Source organism: Drosophila willistoni (assembly GCF_018902025.1).
Source record: "Drosophila willistoni isolate 14030-0811.24 chromosome 2R unlocalized genomic scaffold, UCI_dwil_1.1 Seg167, whole genome shotgun sequence".
NCBI lineage: Eukaryota > Metazoa > Arthropoda > Insecta > Diptera > Drosophilidae > Drosophila > Drosophila willistoni.
The window spans coordinates 17,978,416-17,997,982 of NW_025814050.1; the positions used below are offsets into that span (position 1 = coordinate 17,978,416).

Genomic DNA, 19,567 nt, shown 5'->3' on the forward strand with positions numbered 1-19,567 from the left:
AATTACTAACGCTGCTATGCCAATAGAAGATTGTAACTTGAACATTATTACTTTTTTTTAGTACATTACAAGTAATTGATTAGAAAATCCTGACAACGTGCAAATCGTAATGCATATTCAAGTAATCTCCAACACTGTTTCGCAGTTGATCACCTCTGATTACTATTAATAGCTAAAAATGTGAAATTTAAAAGTTGTGATAGGTTTTTCTTCTTTGAGATGAAAAAACTTTTCTGAAAAGCAACGAAAGTTGATAAATGCCCGCTGCAATTGATTAATTTATTACTTTTTTGAGGCACCAAGAAAATAGTTGCATCACAACTTCTAAGAAAATGTTGGCATAGTGGAATTTGGTATAAAATGAGAGATGGACTAATAAAAATACAAGAAATAGAATAAATACTGCAAGTGCTTTTGCTTCTACACACAGTGAATAATACCTCTACAATTTGCAGAAAAACACACTTGAATCTTGATATTTCTTAAGTCTTTGTGTGTTTCTGTTTACTTTTTGTATTAATTCTATGAATTTTAGTTCGAGTTTTTGTTGCAAGTCTTTGGGTTTTAGTAAAAGTTGTTGATCAGACTTTGATATCGACTGTGGTCTCTTCATTTAACTGCTTATATTTTTGTTTCCATTTTCTTTCCTAATCCTTATGTGGTATCTGACTTTTCTTTTAATGATGTGATTTTTGTTTAACCGTAAATACCTACAAGGATATTCCCGTGCTCTTAAAAGGGATGGATACCCTCATTCATTTAGGCTTTAGGCCGGACCAAAGCTGTGAAAATATTTTGATACTCTCTGATGTTGTCTGCAGCAGGATTTCCTCTGTTCGTTAAGCTCTTACATGAGCCGCCTAATGAGCCACCGCAGAATACAGAGAAGCTCTGATTTGTCTGCCTTTCCGCTTTTGCTCATTCCCAGTTGGGCCCAACTCTAATCCTCATCATGGGATTTAGCCACATTTGACTTTATTTCAAGGCCGCAGCAAACGCAAATTGCTAGCCAAATACAATTTGTATATTTATTCCGTCACGCAAATGTTAAATCGTTTAACCGATATATATATATGTATATGCATACTATATAGAAAGGTCCATTAATTATATAAAAGTTTATTAAATTCCGCAGTGTGAGGCAGAGAAAGAAAGATTTCAGTTAATAGCTGTAACGGTAAAATCTAACAGCAAATGTAAATGTTGATTTCCAGCCAGCTGGCGCCTGAAAGACGGCAACGGAAAACGAAATTGACGCACAAATTTTTTGTATGAATGTGTGTGTGGGTATTTTTTTTCAAGGACATTTTTTTGTTGTTGTTGTTGTTGTTGTTGTTAATGAGCAACACGCATACCAAATTTGTTTCTTTCTTTTCTCGGTTTCTTAGTTAAAGTCATGTGGAGAGCGCTCCACTATGGACTGAATGACGAGGCGATTGTGAAGTGGGGGGGGGCTAGCTGGATGTGTGAGGGGAGGGTGGGGCTGGCAGGGACAGGCCAATTCATCATATTATGTATGTATGCCACATACTTGTATCTGATCTCTGGCCACAAGCTGCCACAACACACATTTGTATCTACAAGATACATACATTAAACTCACACAGTCTTGACGTTCCATCAGCTCATTTTGCAATTTATCTTAATTGATTTATGCCTAGAGACAAAATGGCATAGAGCAACAAAGATAGATATATAAACAGAGAGAGAGAGAAAGAGAGAGAGGGCTGGTAGCGTGCGAAAGAGACAAAAAACTTGAATGTTATTAATGTAATTTTTGGTGGCTTGTGCCTTGTGTAAAGTGTTTGTAATTTAACTAATTGCCTTTCTTCGTCTTAGCACAATGTGTTAAATGAAGCATGCGAAATTGAATAGATTCACGCAATTATCATAAATTGAGCTTTTAAGCATAACAGAAATAGAAGGATTAAGCCTAGCAGTATCCCTTTTAATACAAGGCAGTCAAATATTATTTAATCATAACAAAAAACCACACGTCAAGAAGGATAAAAAATATTTATTTAATTTTCATTTCAATCTTTATTTTTAATGGTTTCTAAAGTTTAAGTTTTATAAAAGCTCTTTGCCCGTCACTTTTTCCTTAAAAAATGCTTTAACTTTTATCTATTTGTTTTATTTTTTGGAGGCAAGAGCAATTAGAAACATGTTTTAGTAACATTTTACAATGAATTGTTTACACTTGAAAAGGGTAAATACATTTTTTTTTTTTTACTGCTCCAACCACTTAAATTACCAGTAAACGTTTGCTTATTTATTTTCTTGGCAAATATCCAATTTCAAGCCAAAAATAAAATTGAAATTTTCCACTCTTCCACATTACCCAATCCCATATACATATACATTTTAACACCCATTTCCTTTAGACAAGGAAATGGGCTCCTCTCACTGTCTTTCTTCTCCTTTCTATCGTTTTTTGTTTCTACTTTTTTTTTTGTGCATTTTGAATTGCAATTTCGCAGCAAGGAAATCTAATTTGCCAAGCAAAAAGGCAACCATCAGCGACTACCACCAATGCCAAATTGGAATGGGTGTGGCAGGGGGCACAAGAGCTACAAAAGACAGAGACATGTGTGGCCCAAAGCACTCTGACAATTAGAGGCATCGCAGGCAGCATCACCATCAGAAACAAACGTCTGTCCTCCCCTTACCTTCACCCTCACCCTCACCAACACCAACATCACCAGAAGCATCAGTAGTGAATCCAAATTAAAAACTAGCATATTGCAGATGTGGAGCATGGCAAGGAGAGGGATGATGACGAGGTTACAACCTTGATGTGGCCCAAGCATGTAGTAAGTGAACTATATGTAGCTTTTAAATTAAAAACACCTTTCTTTTTCACATTGAATTAACAGGTTGACATTTACTTTCTGACATGTGTCAAATGATAATTGAGCTATTTTCTTTGTCAGTGGAAACTCAATATCCGATTGAAAGCAGCATAAAAACAGAGAACTCTCTCTCTCTCTCTCTTGTTAAATAGTTGGCAGCATTAAAACTTCATTTTTCGATAGATTCGTTTTTCAAATACTGTAAACAATCGAACATTTTATTCAGTTACAATTAGCATTATGGTATTTAGTAGTTATCAATATGCAGCCACACTAATTTTATACAACCAAATACTCGCTTTCAATATGAAGCCACACTAATACAAAATTGAAGAAAAAGGTCTTATTTCTAAATGAAACTTCTCGTTTGGCTCGCTCCATTTAAGACTCTTAAAGAAGATTTATCATTTATAAATATGCAGCCACACTTTTTCAAATACTCCACTTTTAAAGCCACTCAAAAGTGTGATAAAGTAATTGAAGACTTTTTCTCTTATGATATTCTGTGTTTGACGTCTACAAGAATATCTCCCTAATACCTCCAAATCACCAACTAAAGTGTATAAAGCTTATTTTACTGTTTGGATGCTCGAATCGGCTAAAAGCTTATTGAGAGTCTTACCTATCTCAATTAAGGAAGATTTATGGATATCCATAGATCTAAATGCCAAAATTGCTGTTGAAAAACATCAATTGAAAAATTACACACACGTGTCAGTTGTTTTTTTTTATCCCCACATTTTCTTTGTATAATTTTACTAAAGTCTTTTGCATTGTTTCGCATGCCGACAGTCGTTTTACACATACAAATATACCTACTGTATATACATACATACATACATATATAAGGTAGGCCCTGTCAATAAATCAATAAATACCGTCCTTTGTCGTAGTCGTCGTTGTTCTTGTTGTTGTTGCTGTGCTCTCTGGACTGTGTGAATATTGCGCAATCATTCCGCCGCTTATGTGTGAGTCCATGTGTGTTTGTGTGTGTGTGGGTGAATGTATGTTTGATTGTGTTTGATTGTTTGCAGCGATTATTGTGTTTTAATAGCCCAATACAATATAAATAAATATAAAATCATCGCATAACTGATTGACCCAAGCAGCTAGGTAAGTACACGATAGAGAGAGAGAGAGAGAGATACAGAGAGTAACAGGGAGAGAGAGACTATTGTATGTAATACAGACATTACAAATATATATGTCCTAGAAGGACCTTTAAGGCTAAAATTAAATTCCATTCCTACCAATACAAGCATAAGCCGCTATTGTGCCGACATGTAGAGGAATATTCAAGGATGACTCATCGTCGTTGACTGCTGCCGACTGACTGGCGCCTCATGCAAAACCAGAAAGAGACAGAAAGAAGAACTTCTAGAGGGGGGAAAAGTCATAAAACGTTGTTTGAGGCACAAATTGTTATTGCCTACTTGGTGGCGTTTTTAGTTTTAGTGGGGGCCAAAAAAAATCAATGCCGTTTTGTTTAATAGTTTCCATTCTTCCACATCCAAAAAAACCGAAATTGATTTCTCTTGTCCTGCTGAGGCAAGAGCATTAAAATTAAGCCATCTTTTCCTTACTTATGCTTTTATTCTTATTCGGGTTTTTTTTTTTTTTTGGATGTATTACATAATTACCTCTGGCCTGTTGATGATGACTTAATAGCCACGCAGAGCGGTTGTGATTGATGATGCGCCTTTTGGTTTCATATCAATGGAGTTGATGAGACAGATGGTAATCTGAGTCATTGGTGTTAAGTTGATTGACACATATGCATGAGAGCTCTGTATAAATTAATGTTAAACAGTTTAATATCAAGTAAAGTTATTGCATTTACAATAAGCGTCTTACTTTTATGCATTCGAGGATTATGGGCATTTTTTATTACCAAAATGCAGCCACACTATTTTGTAAAACCTTTATTTCCCTTTTATTTGCCTTTGATGTTAAGGCAGCCTATATCAGAAATAGCTGTCCGAAAAATAAATTATATTAACTATCAGATTTCTAATCAAACTTTTTAATAATCCACATAATATATACATACATAAGTTGGTACATTAAATAAATTTCATCAAAGGTAGATTTCCAATGAAACTTTCAACTATTTTATCTTCTCAAAAAGTTTCTATGAACTTGAACTATTTTTGCAGAATGTTTGTGATTCAAGTTCATAGATTTTCTATTCTTAAGCCTGTGAAGTCCCTTTTCTTACAAATATACTCTCGAATCGAGAACTTTATTTCTAACAAATATAACCTAATTGGCTTTTCAAACTTAACCCCAGCCAACCTACCACCCAAAGAGGTAAAGTTGTAAACCAAAACGGTCAAGTCAACAATATGAAAGAGTGAGGGAGAAAAGAAAACACAATAGCACGACAACAGCAACAACAACATCTACACATGCGACAATAATAACAAGCCAAAGACAACACAAAGCAAAAAAAAAAAGAGGAAAGAAAAAAATGAAGAGGAAAAGTTTTTTTTTTTTGTACAAGACAAGGACACAAATAGAGTAACTTTTTGGATACACGAGGCCAAAGTGGCGGGAAATTTAAAGTGAGTGGGGAATACTTGAACATAACTTGCCCTGAACTTTGACACGATAATTCTGATGACCTTCAGCAAGTGGAAAGGGGAAGAAAAATTGAACTATGGCATCACAGATGCTAGTAATTAATTTGAATGATATTTGCACTTTAGCCAAATTTGTTACCAAAATGTATTTTGTTTTTACGATTTGAATCGTAATTGTTTTTCTTTTCTTTTTTTTTTTCATTGCTTACCCGCTGGCAAAATGCCCGGAGCACGGCATGTATGGCAGAAGCACTGCATCACGGAATCGCGTACTAATCCAATCAGCATTTTGTTGACTTGTTTGGAGACTCGCAGCAAAAATGGTAGTAAAACTGGTAATTATAGTTGATAGAGACTTTTACGTTTTTTTTCTTTTCTTTTTCCTTACGGAGCTTTTATTTTTGTTTTGTTTTGTGGGAGGATATGTTGTTATTATTATTTTATATCGTTACTACACAAAGTATAATTTTCGTTTGTCTAAACCACTTGATGCTGGTGCTGATTGCTCAAAGATTTGTACAGAATTTACTTTTGCCGTAAGATTTTCTATATATTTGCGCTAAAAAGTATGCTATGGTTGTTGTTTAAGCTAAGGTCTAAATTTTCGCGGCGTTTTTTCTTAATGACGGGAACGCTAGAGGAAACACTACTGGCTTTTTATTTTTATTACGTTTAGCTGAACGATAACGACGGCAACAATGTGACGAAACGTAACGAGCGCAACGAACGACAAAGACAAACTAAATTATGCCGATGTTAATTTTTCAACAGCAGGCAAACGACTGACGATTTTGTTTTCATCGCTGACGCCAACGCCAGCAACGGCGACGTTGACGCCGCTGCTAACGTCGATGTCAGGACGCAAGGACAATGCTTATACAAAAGGACAAATCCGTGTGTCTGTGTGTGTGAGAGTATGTGTTTTTCATTGGGGAGAAGGCGGCAGCGGCAGAGACAGCAACAGCACCCCCAATACAAAATGGTAGACCAAAGACCGAAAGAGCGCCGCATGCAACCGAGGGTGACGACGCCGATGACGACGCCGATTGCCGCTCGGCACTCTCAGCGTTCGCTCAGGGAGAGTGGGCAGGCAGCATTGGATTTTCGAAAAGTCAGGGTTCAATTTCGTAGAAAAACATTTTAATTTAATACAAATTTATTTTAGATTTTAGTTGAATTTACAATAAAAACTTAAATTTAAAACTAGTGTTTAAAAATTTTTTTTATATTTTCAAAAATCTTAAATTGAAAACTTTCATGCATTGCCTTAATGTTGAAATGTTTCGAATGAAAAACTTTTAGTCTGCATGAGAGAAAACATGCGCAGTTTAGCTACAATAGCTTCAATTCGATACAGATTCGTATAAATGAGAGAATATGAGAGAATAAGCCAGAGAAAGGGAGAGAGAGAGACTGGAGAGAGAGTAATGTAACCAACTGCTTGAAGCCGGGCCGAATGCAGTGCAAAAAGCCGGTTGGTTTCATAATATACGGATTCGAGCTCAAAAAGAGGACAAGGTTTTAACTTAAATTGACAAATAATATTATATAATCTTTGAAAATAATGAGCTAAATATTTTAATCGAGGTCTCCAAAATTGTGTTATTTAAACGAAAATACTGTTGGGCAATTAATAAGTAATTACCAGCATAGTTAACCACTTTTAAATTACGTTTTAATATTTTGCTTGACTTGTTTTCGTTCCTTAAAATCGAGATCAAGGTGAAATTAAATTACATTAAATTTGAGCAAATGTTTTGTAAGGAATACTGTAAGTAGGAGATAATATTAGAAGCAAAACTAAATAAATAAATACAACAAAAAAATAACAGTCTGACTACATGGTCAGTAGTTTTTATAAACAAAAAGTTAGTTTTTATTATAAATACAAATTTGTAAAGGTAAGCTATAGCTCTAATTCTAAAAACTATTGATTTTTTGTAATTTCATTTTCAATTTTTTAATGTAGACAAATTATTTTGACATACATATACAGTGAAACCTCGATATAACGAATCTGAGGGGGATCGCAAAATTATTCGTTATATCTATTGATTCGCTATAGGTACTGAAATGTAAAACCTTAGTCCTTTCAAGGGACTTAACAAAAAATTCGTTATATTGGGTTTTTCGTTATAACGAAGTTCGTTATATCGAGGTTTCACTGTATTGCACCTAGAACTGTGAAATGGGGGAACTTTTCTCCTAAAAATTGACTACAAGCTATGTAAACATTCCAAAACTACTTTAAATGTTTCAAAAAGCGAATTCTTGGACTGCTTAGTGTGGACTTTTGGGAGCAAATGTCCCTCAGTTTCCTCATTTTTTCTAAATCTATAAACCGTATAAACCAAAACTAAAAGCTTCAGTTAGTATTACACTTATTCCGAGTATTATTTAGATAGTAAATTTTATATTGTTGTTAGTTTCACAAAGATTAACAATATACAATTGCATACTGTCCTTCAACATCATGTAGTCAATTTGATTGACATCAAGGTTGAGGTTAAAACTAACGAGACAAGAAGGTTACTTCCTTCTTGAAAAATTAACGACAAGTGCATTATATTCTGAAATAACCCACAATAATAAAAAAAGTGCATACAATATTTTCCATTGAATTTAAAGTCCCTATAATAAACAACAAACTCAATTATAGTTCAAGTAAAATCTGGGTTCAATAATTTTAATATTATTTTACTTTATATAATATAAAAGAAGTCGATTTTAAGGTGAAATAAAACGTAGTTCAAGGGTGAATATTAAAATCTTGGGACAGATGTATTAAGAGTGTTACAATAACATTTCTTTTTGTGAGTAAATATCTTGCAAGTGCAAGATTGACTAATTAATTAATTAATTATAATTGTCAAAGTAGAGATTTAGTATATTCTAATTTTTTGATCGTTGATTTTAAATAAATTATAACGGTTTTTTAGTTGGAGCTAGTTTCCTCTCTTTTTACTTTGAACAACCTGGCAATGCCTTTTTTTCTCTCACTCTCTAAACGGAGGTCTCTCTCTCTCTCTATTTTTCACATTCTCGCTCTCACTTGTGGGGGGCCTGTCAGCTGCCTGGAATGTTTTTTTTTGGGGAAACTACCGAATTTCGAATATCGAAAATGTATTAACTGCAATTACATTAGAATGGGCTTCAAAAATTGTTCGAAATTCACCAACAACGGTTTGAGTATGGCGGCGCACACACTAACCAAAGAACAATAAATTCAAAAGGCGGCTAGCGACCGACGGATGACTCAAAAACAGGAACAACAACAACAACAAAAATAGAAAGAGAAAACGCGAAACATTTTCTTCTATTTTTGGGTAGTGTGAAGCTGGCGTCGCGTCGGCCCCTAAAGGCGACGTCGATTGTAGGAACAAGGATATATGTGGAGCGGCAATTTAAATACCAGAACGGCGCCAGCAAAACTAACCACACTGAGCAAAGAGGCAGGCAGGCAGCAGGGCAGGAACGGACAGCCGAGAGCGATGAATCACAAATATGGGCAAATAGCAAAGGCAATGGGCAGAGCGGGCAGACTGCTGCAGGCCGAAAACACACAATGTCCATGTCCATGTCTCTGACTCTGACTGTCGTCCCTAGTCTCTAGCCCTGTCAATGTCTGACGCTTTCTGTGTTAGTATTTCCTTTTTTTATCCTCCTGTGGGTGGTATGAAGTTTGGCGTCAGAATGCCAGCGATATAAAGAGACAGAGAGATAGAGAGAAAGAGAGAGTGGGAATATTGGGAATATCATGACAGCAGCTTGTCGAAGGCATCGAAGCACAATTGTTCAACAATATTAGTTGTTGATTGTTTGGGTGTTGGTTGGGGTTTTCGCTTGGTGAGAACTTCACCTCTTCAGTTACCATACACCGCATTCTCAGTTCTATGCTCTCTGTGTCTCATTCTCTCTCTCTTTCTCCCTCTCTGTTCTCGGTTGAGTTCGCTTTTGCATTTGAATTGGTTTGCTAAAATCATCATTTTGCCGGCAAACAATGTGTGTGAGTGCCTCTATCCGGTGTGCAACCATGTGTATGTGTCATGCCATCCATAAATGTTTGTTGAAAGAGTGGGCAGAGAGGAGACCAGTTGGACAATGCCAATGTAGAGACTCCACGGTGAGGTATAGGGGAACGAGTTGAGGATTACACACATTTATATAATGATGTCAAAGTGTGAACATTTGTGTGTTAAACGGCCATCAGTTTAGCATACAATTGTGTGTTAAGTGGCCAAAAGTATTTTAATAATACTATCAAGTCTGTAAAAGGTGCCCAGGAGCTATGCTCCGACCGACACTCACCCACTCACCCACTCACTCACCTGTATGATGGGATTAAATCGTTGAGAATAATGTGGTGAATAAGTGTGAAGCTTACCTGAAAAGTACAAGAGATAAGAATTGTTAATTTATGATTAAATTTGCATTCGGATTATAAATAGGAGTAAATTCTAGAAATTTAAGATGTAGTATGTTGTTGTGGCTTAAAATCTAAGAGCTTATTAACTACTATCTACATATTTCTTAATTAAACTAAATTTAACTTGCATCCTAATGGCAAAAATGTAGATTAAGATGACAAATAAAACACATTTCTGTTTATTATTCAAATTTAAAACAGAATTTGAATTTAAAAACGATCAAGACATTGTTTAGTAATGGTAACTTGAATTTTAAATCCAGATTTTTTAATTGGACATGTTTTGGCTATCAAATTCGATCACTTTTAACTCTAAACGTTGAATGAGTTCTGCGTTTTAAGGTAAATACCAAAGCTAAGTAAATCTACTTAATAATGCATATTAAAATGGGTCATTAGAAAATCATCGCGTAAACTGTTATAATACTTAATAAGTATTATCACATTGTTAATTCAGAATGCAGGATTTACCCTATTAACCTATTAGATAATTCGGTTCTGCAATACACTATAAAAAGAGGTATTCACAATCTGCCGGTCTATTCAAGGTGAGTGCAACTTTTGTTTGAATTGCCTATTGAACTTAAGCTACTTTTTTCTCGATTTAAGTGGATAAAATCGATGCTAATATGCAGCTTTTAACTTGATTCATTAGGGTAATAAACTAACACTAAATTGATGAGCATTCCAATGTAGTTTTTGCAGCACTTTAACTGCTTGTTGGCAAACCTTTTTTTTATAACTTAATTGTCGGAAAAAGGTTTGAAAAAAAGAGAGTTTAATGAAAAGCATTTCCATTTCTATCTATTAGCATTTTTTATGGTATTTTTTCTGTTCAATGAAATTCCACGACAAAAGCTAAAGTGGATTGTGTGTGTTTGTACCTATTGCATTTAATTAAGCAGCTAAACATCTGAGCAATTAAACTCGAAAAGGATGACTAAACGATAGACCAAACAGAAGTGCAAGCAACAGAAGCACAAGCAAAGCGAACAAATTGCAAATCATGTAGCCCATCATCAGCAAAAGGAAGACCCACCGCACAAAAGAAGTGTGGGATGGGAGGGGAAGGAGGTAGGTAGGTACACGCCCATGCATAATTATCGGCATGCAGCAGCAGCAGCAGCAGAAGCACATGCACGTTGCATCGGCACAACTACAACTGACATCTCTGAAAGTGTTTACCTAATGCTCCATCCTGTGCTCCTCCTTACTTTTACTCCCACTCCAATGCCATCTACTCCCTCAACAGGAAAATTAACTGCTTAGCTGAAAGGAAATCATAATATTTTCTTTGCTACACGCAATGTTTGCTGTTGTTGTTGTTCCTCTCTTGCTGAATGTGTTGATGTTTGTTGGCTCACTTTAGTTTTGGTTTAGCTACAGTATTGCCCCCCTCCCCACTACTTCTTCTGCCCCCTACGCCACCCTGTTCCTTTTCGAGTTTCCCTTTTGACTCGCAGGGCTGATTGGCACCACGTGCCGCCGCTGCGGTACATACTTACATACGTACATAGAACTTATGCATAAATTTTGAGCTTGTCGGAAATAACTATATAATACATATAGGAAAACTAAAGGAAAATCAGAGGGTGGTTTAAGAAGTTGAAAAGAAGTGGATATATCAAAAGTAACTCTTTAAATAACTCTAAGACAAAAGGCAAAGGAGTTTAAATAGTAAAGGCAAACTTTTTATAATGTCTGCTTTTAAAAAATAATATTTAAGGAAATGATTTGACTCTAAAAAAGTGCCTACAAACCGGAAAAAGTCTCCGAATCTCTAAAAACTATCGAAAAAAAACACTACAAGGCTTTCAATAATCAACATTAAGACAAGAATCAATATTAAGACAAGAGCTATGACCAAAAATGTCATGAAAACCTTACCATTTATTACTTAAAATATATATATATAAATAAATCTCTACAACATCTGTATTGAAAACCACTAAAAACAACAAAATTCCTTCTTTAAGAACTTAGATTGCAAAACCTCCACCCAATCAGAGTTGTACCTTCTACTAAATATATGTAAAAATATTCAATAAAATTATTTAACGTTCTTCTTAAAAATAACAACAATTTGTTTGCTTGAGGATCAATCTTTATGAATTTTCTTCTAATGAATACATATGTATTTTTGTCTATACAGTTGTAGAAGCTATAGTTTTATGGCCGAAATATTTAGATTTTCTCTTCACGGCATGAGTAATCGAATTTTCCCAAAAAAATAAAGTACATTATTTTCGAAACTACCCTCAACTTTAGCCATACATGTACTTAAAGTTGACTATATATCTGCTGCCGGCTGATTTCGTCATCACTTCAGGGCATGACTCACTGAACTCCCCTCCCCTCAAAGCTCTTTCCCTTAAAAACACACAGGAAAAAAAAGAGAAAAAGAACCGTCCAAACTAAAATGTTGGCAATAACAACTGTCGCCGACATCGTCGTCGCCGTCGTCGTAGCAGGCGCTTGTCTTTTGCGAATAATCCAACAACCCCCTCTCAGTATTTAAGTAGTAGAGTGCAACTCCTGCCACACTTTGATCCTTGTCGCTCTCTCTCTTTTGGCCAAAATGGTCTGAGGGCTGAATGTGTAGAGTGAATCCATGCAAAATTAACAGCTGAGCAAAGTTTGAAGTTCGATTGCATGTTTAGTAGACATTTTCAACAGTCGACGACGACGACAAATCCGTGACTCTTAGCTGCTGCTACCTTTTCTACTACCATTTCATTATTGAATTTCAAGCTTTATGCCAATATTCACCTACTCCCAAAGCCCGCACATTTTGCAGTTTGCGTGAGCAGACCGCACCACCCCTGCTAACCTCACTCCCCATCAACCTCAAGCTCTTAGCCCGAGGCAAGGACTTGTTTGAAAAGTGAACGAAGTGTACGTGTTCTCTTCTGTTGTTTAGTTGTCGCCTTTTGTTTATTTCAAAATTGAATTTTTTGCCATTTCATTTTGCTGCTCTTTATTTTTTTCTTCTCCCTTGTTTGCCATTTTATTATTTCCATCGATTTAAAGTTGTCAAGACAAAAGTGAACAATTCCCTGAAAAAGAGCAACTTTTTTCTTATCGATGCTACCGGCAGGTAGTATTTTGCATAAAGTTTAAGATTTAGCAAGTCTGGCAACTTTGGCAAGGGTAAAACGAAAACAAATAGAAAGGTCAAAATCTGTGTCTGATTGAAGTTAACCAATTTATCACCACAAAAGAGTTTTTTGTTTAAAGAAATTTTAACAAAAACAAAAGAGTAGTTTAGTTGGAAAACAATTTTTTTTTTGTAACTGATGGAAGAAAACTTTTGAAACAAATAGAAGGAAGATATGTAAAATAAGTGGAATACGATTTCTAAGACATATAAAAATATGTTTCTAAATGTTTATCGTAAAACTTTACCAAAGAGATGGATAAGAATATACCTAGATATCTTCTATTTCTTTAGTAAACTTATCGATTGCATATTTATAGTACCAGTTCATAAGTTTTTTAACCAAAAGGCTTAATATAATTTAACTTTTAGCAGAGTACTTTCAAATAACCTTAAGAATCTTTAGAACTTTAAATCACAAAATCTTAAATTATCTATAATTACTAAAATTTTAATCCCACATATATTTATAGCCGTAAAGTTAAGGGTATAAATGTGGCTAATACCCAAAAATTAAATTTCAATAACTTTTACATGAAGTTTTTCATTTATATTTAATTTTATTTCAAGAGTCTTTTAATGGAATTTGCCACCAGAGGGCTAAAGGGCTAAAAATATAATTTTTCAACTGCCAAAAATAAAAGGGTTAACATTAAAAACAAAAAAAAAAACGAAAGGATGGACAAGGAGTAAGTATAACAATACCGACAACGGACGGCAATGACACGGACGTGTCATGGTCATAACAAGCAGTCAGCCACTACTGCTTTAGCCTAAGTCTCATAATCAATCCAATCATTTACCAACCCAATGCACAAACAATGCAGTCAGTATATGTCCTTCATTGCAGGCAAGCTGAAAATCGAATCGAAAGAGAGAGAAAGATAATATGATGGGGAGAGGGAGATAACATTAATAATGTCCTTCGGTCGACTTGCAGGCACGTACCAAACAAAATACACGCACACAAACACAAACACACACTCACACACACACACACGCACACTCGAAGATACACATGCAGAGATAGTGAGAGGCATTACGGCATTTACTGGGAAGCCATCTATATGTAGATTATGATCGACATTGTCGCTACACCCCAAAAAAAAAAATAAACTCATTGTCTGCACCGCCATCCTTTGCCCCCGTTCAAAGGAGTCGTTGTCGTTGTCATCGTCATCGTCGCCAACGTCGATGTCCTCATTGTCATCTCGTTGCTGCAGCCAGTTTAATGAACCTTCAAAAACTATTTTTAGTTTTAGCCACTATTCTTGTTAGAAGACTTTATATTTAAGGGAGTTTTCTGCAGTAAGCTGCAGTTCAAATTAAATTTTCATGCAGTTTAAAGTAATATGGAAAATTTTGCTATAAACTTTACAGAGTCTTACTAAATAACTTTATAATTTTACAATAACACAAAGAACTTGGAACAAAAAGTAATGCTTATATTCTTTTATTGATTCGAAAAACTTGGAACAAAAAGTAATGCTTATATTCTTTTATTGATTCGGAAAATTTCTTCATCTAGAAAAACTTTGAGAGAGCAGTAAATCGATTTATATGAGTTCTTTGAAAAGGACATAAGTTTCGTTTGCCTTTTAGCTATTGTGTTACTCTAATATATTTATAAATTCTAAAGCGACTTGAAACTGGATTTGATCACAGAATTGAATATAAACTATAATATAGCTTATTTTTTTAACGTTTTAATTGAAATCGGCGTAGGTCTATCAGTCCGGTTTTCATTATGAAAAAACTAAAATATTTTAAGAATAATGAGTTTTTTATACATGCAAATTAAAAAGTAACTTAAACACATAAATATTTAGATTTGCAATATTTAATGCCATAAAGAATCGAATTAATAAGCCTTTAAACTGATTCTTTTATTCATTCAGCTCATTATCATTTGATTACATATTTAAACACTTTTCAGAAAATAGAATAAGAATTTGCAAAACTAGTGTCGAGTTCTTAAAATAACCAGAAGCTATTAGAAGCTAAAGATGAATTTCAATCAACAATATTTAAAATGTAATTTAACTTGATGATTTTTCAATCCCTTCTTCTTTGGTTTTCAACTTTATAAGCAATTTTCAAGCACTTTAGTCATTTGACACTCCATAATAAGCGAATGTAATCTAATATGTCATAACAGATTTAAAATCTACCTACTGGAAACGACAACAAACGGAAGTTTGTTGGTCAGTGTTGTTATTGATTGTTTGCTTAGGTGGATCAAGCTGATTACACGCTCAACACAAACACATCAAGCAAAAAATCCTTCGAAAGTTAAACTTAAATATGAAACTTTTGAGCTGGACAAACTTGAAGCAATTTGTCATTTTCAAGCTGCCAAACTTAAAAAGAAAGAAAAGGAACAAAAAACACAAACTTAACTAGCCCGAAACAGGGGAACACCAGCCATCGAACCATTCAGTCAGTCAACCAGCCAGCCAGCCAGTCAGCTAGCCAACTAGGTAGACGGCCAGATTCAAGTGCAGAGAGTCAGCGGAGTCAGAGTCTCGCAGACGAGTAGAGGAAGGCGCTGTGTAACAGAAAACCAATTGCCGGTTTCGGACTTGGACTTGGACTGCAGCCAGGTCACGTTATTGTTGTATGGCAGTACGACGAGCGAACGGTGAACAAGGATGTCGACGTCATTGCGGTTTATCGAGAAGGAGAAGGAAAAAATACAAGTCCTGCGACTGCGACTCCTACCCAGGGGCGTCGCGTGTAAGACAACACCAGCTGCGTTGGCCACAATAAAAGGGATCAAAGGGATAAAATGTCTTTCAACTCGACGCAGCAGTAACGATGCAGCAACGTTTCCCGAGTGAGTTAGCCTGCATTCCTTGCCTTTCTTGGCATTGGCAAATAGAGTAATTCAATATTGGGTGTGGCTCTACCACATTCGAGTTTTATGTCTGCATTTGAGGCTTGTCCATATATTGATTTTTCACTTGAGACAAACAAGAAAAAAAAAAACAACAAAACAAATTCCAAAAGAAAGACCCTAAACAAAAAACTCGGGAAATTCAACTCGAAAAAAAAAAGAAATATGCCGCTTCATTAGGCTACACTTTGCTTTCACACTTCTTTAGAATGTTAGACTCCTACCCCTTTAGGATATGGAAAAAACCATCAAGCATAATATCGAGTCAATATTCACAGACAATCCATTCCTTAAATGCTCTTGTGGGTGGCTCCTTGAGAGAGATGGGGCCCAAAGTCAAAGGACACCAACCCACAAGAATGTCAGGCAAAGTAAACTACTTGAGAATGAAGACGAGGAGTAACCTTAGAGAGAAGACTCAACATTGAGGGCGACAACATCATGAAATGATGAACTTCGCTTTGAATGCGGCTGCAGGCCAATGTGAAATATGAGGAAATTTTTAGCGTTGACTAGAACAAGAACAGAAACTCTTAAAGGTCCACAGCTCTTCCTTTAAAAAGTTAAAAAATTTCAACAAATATTTTATTAAAGATAAACTTTTGAAAAGGGTTTTCCCTTAAAAATTTAAAGACTTTTTTAATAAGTAAACTTTCCGTGGGCTATTGACTTTAATTTGTTTCTAAACACAGTAGCAGTCACGGTGAAAAATCACCGTTTCTTTGCCACTTTCGTTGTGAATCAAAAGCTGCTAACAGCAGCAAAAACTTCAAATATTTATTGGTATTCTTGTTTTTTTTTTCTTCTACTACCGCAGAAATTTCAAACGCTTCATTTTTTCCCATTTAGACACGTTTCCAAGTTGTTGGCTCAAGTTGCCGTTGCCGTTGCCGTTTCCCCAAACCCCGAGCACAATTTCACCCACCCACCTTCTGCCCACCCATACCAATCAATATTGATGAGATAACTTCCCCCAGACAGTATCAGCAGCACCAGCAGCAGCATCATCATCATCATACTTGAAGCCATGTTTGACTTTCTACTGAAAGAGGAGATAGATTATTAATATTATGCTTCGATGATGATGCAAAAAGGAAAAATTTTCGACACAAAGTCCATTGCCCATAGCAGGTCAAAAGTCGAGGGATTCCTTTCCTTTCAGTTCTTTTTTTAGTTCTTTTTTCTCGGAGGGTCAAGCATAAATAGTTCTTGAATGTGGGTCAAATGAGAAGAAACCTTGCCTTTTGCTCAATTTATGCGCTTATTTGTCAAAAATCTCACCCCTTTTCGCTGTATCTCTTTTTCGCCGTTTGAAGTTGGCTGAGTGCCAGCAAGATATATGACAAAAAAAACGCACAGAAGGGAGATATAAGGCCTTCACTTTTTCCTCATATTCACATTTATCAATTTAGACAATGACAATTGGATTTCTGACTACACATATGTATATTCACATGGCAGGAGATGTGTGTGTGTGTGTGTGTGTGTGTGTGTGTGTGTGTGTGTGTGTGTGTGTGGTGGAGGAAGTTCTGTGGGGGCGTGGTTCTTCTGCAATTTCCTGCTGCCATAATTTTTCTTTATAAATCTTTACAACACAACTGCCGCTTGATAACAATTTATTTAAATCCAAGAAATGTATCTCAGGACTTAACTTTAACAAAAGAAAAATTTCCAAGATGGTTTAAAAAACCAAAACACCAGAAATTCGATCAATTTATCAAGAAATATTTTGGGAAATAATCAACTTAACTGCATTGATTTTATATTTAATGTTTGACGGTTAAAAACATTTTTAAAAGCCTAAAGACAGAACGGACTTACTGTTTGGATAGATTTTAAAAACTTTATGTATATTTTCTGGAATTCAATTCAATTCTATTCACTCACTAAACCATTTATGTATATTTATCGATAACATAATTTACAATAATTTAATAATATTTTGAATATATTTTTCCGATCAATGTGGATAATATGAGTCAATTTTCTACTCCGTTAACCACCGTTCTGCATATTTAAAGATTTTTGATAACATGATGTCTATTGCTCATCATAATCTCATTTGATTCCACGTCAAAATCTAGACAGTAATGATTCGCAGAAAAGTCAAGCATGGAAAGCAAAACCCAGAATCCTTAAGATTCGTTTTGTTGGCAGACTGACAGAAAGGACCGACCGACCTCAGGTTGCCACAATTCATCAAAATTTCTGCCCTTTATGCCCCTTTTGAGTTAGAATTGCCACCAGGCTTTTGCGGGGAGGGGTTGGTGGCACTCTTTTATTCTTTTTTCCTTTGCTACCACTTATACATACGTATATATGTATATATATTTTTTAATATCCTTAAAACGTTTTATGACTGCCAAAGACACACGCATCACTTGAAATTCAAACGTTTTCTTTTCCTCGTGCCCGCTTGTTGTGTTGTGTTATATCCTTTTTAATGCGCATAAAGGGAGTAAGTAAGGACGTTGTAGTAAACAGGGGCCAAGGGTCAAAAGGAACGAGCTAAACAATTCGATTGCTTAAGTTAGGAAAATTTTCAATTTCCTTCAGCTTTAAGGAGCAACAGTCTGTTCTGTGTTTTCCTGAGTTTTCTCTTCCTTACACATTTCCTTGATTCAATTTGCAGTAGCAAGCCAAACGGCACTGCGTCAAACACATTTTTTTATATGTACAAGAATATATATAGTATACATATATATGCTGCATTTTGTCGACAGCATTTCCTCTTAGATTTTTAGTGCCTATTTGCCATCGCATCGTAAAAAAAAAAAGAAAGCCAAGGCGCATTAAAAAATGGTTGTGGAAATTGTTTAAAGTCATTCGCATGTGGAAAAGGTAGTAGAAAAATAAAAAATATATATATGCATATATACATTTTTTTAACGCGCACAACACTTGGTTGGAAATATGTGTGTGTGAGTGTGAGTGGGTGGGTGTGTGTGTTTGTAAGTGCTGAATGTAGTGCAAAAAAGAAATTCCGTTTATGTCACTGGGGAAATTTACGTGCTACACATCAACGTCAGGAGCCTGCTGCCTGACTGACTGCCTGCCTGGTCCTGGCACACACTACGCCTGATCCTGGGCATGGTCGTCATCATCCTGGCAGTTGCAGCCAACAATTTTTTAAGTAGTCAGGGACACTACGCCCGAAGTCGTTGGTTGCAGCTAACTTTTATATTAAAAACTAGTGCAAATGGCAAATGTATGACACCAAGAGAGTTTATTCATGATTATAAATGAAAAAACAAAAATTTCTTGGCATAAATTTGTGATGGCCATAATAAACTTTAAAGAAATTAACTCTTTTTATATACAAAAATAAAGACTATTAAAAAAGTTAAAAAAGATTTAAAGATTTGAAGTGAAATAATCTCTATGCAAATATGAATTTTGAAAATATTCTCTATTATCAAAATAGACTAGGCCCTAGATATAGACGTTTAATATGTTAAGATAACATTTTGATAATAAAACCTTATAGACTAAGGATCTTCGTTTCAATATTTTTTTTTAATATTTGTCTAGATTTCAACCGTTGTTCTGAAGTTAATCAAAAATGGGTGAAAGCCGCTTAAGCCGGGACTTAAAACTTATATGCATATATGATTTTATACAACAAATTGGGCAACACAAAGCGTAAGCGATTTG

General features: G+C 35.3%; 1 protein-coding gene across 3 annotated transcripts in view; it reads right to left on the bottom strand.

The window, feature by feature from the left end:
• Window positions 1-19,567, bottom strand: part of LOC6642795 (stathmin-1-A) — an 85,588-nt gene that overhangs the window by 41,576 nt on the left and 24,445 nt on the right. The window contains exon 1 of one of the 3 annotated variants that reach the window (XM_015178335.3): window positions 5,644-5,765. The exons of 1 other annotated variant lie outside the window; for it this stretch is intronic. In XM_015178335.3, coding sequence (XP_015033821.1) covers window positions 5,644-5,722 — 79 coding nt within the window. In that variant the 5' untranslated portion in view covers window positions 5,723-5,765. Of the gene's footprint in view, window positions 1-5,643; window positions 5,766-19,567 lie in introns of those variants that run through there. One more of the 3 variants, XM_002065283.4, reaches the window with a different exon arrangement.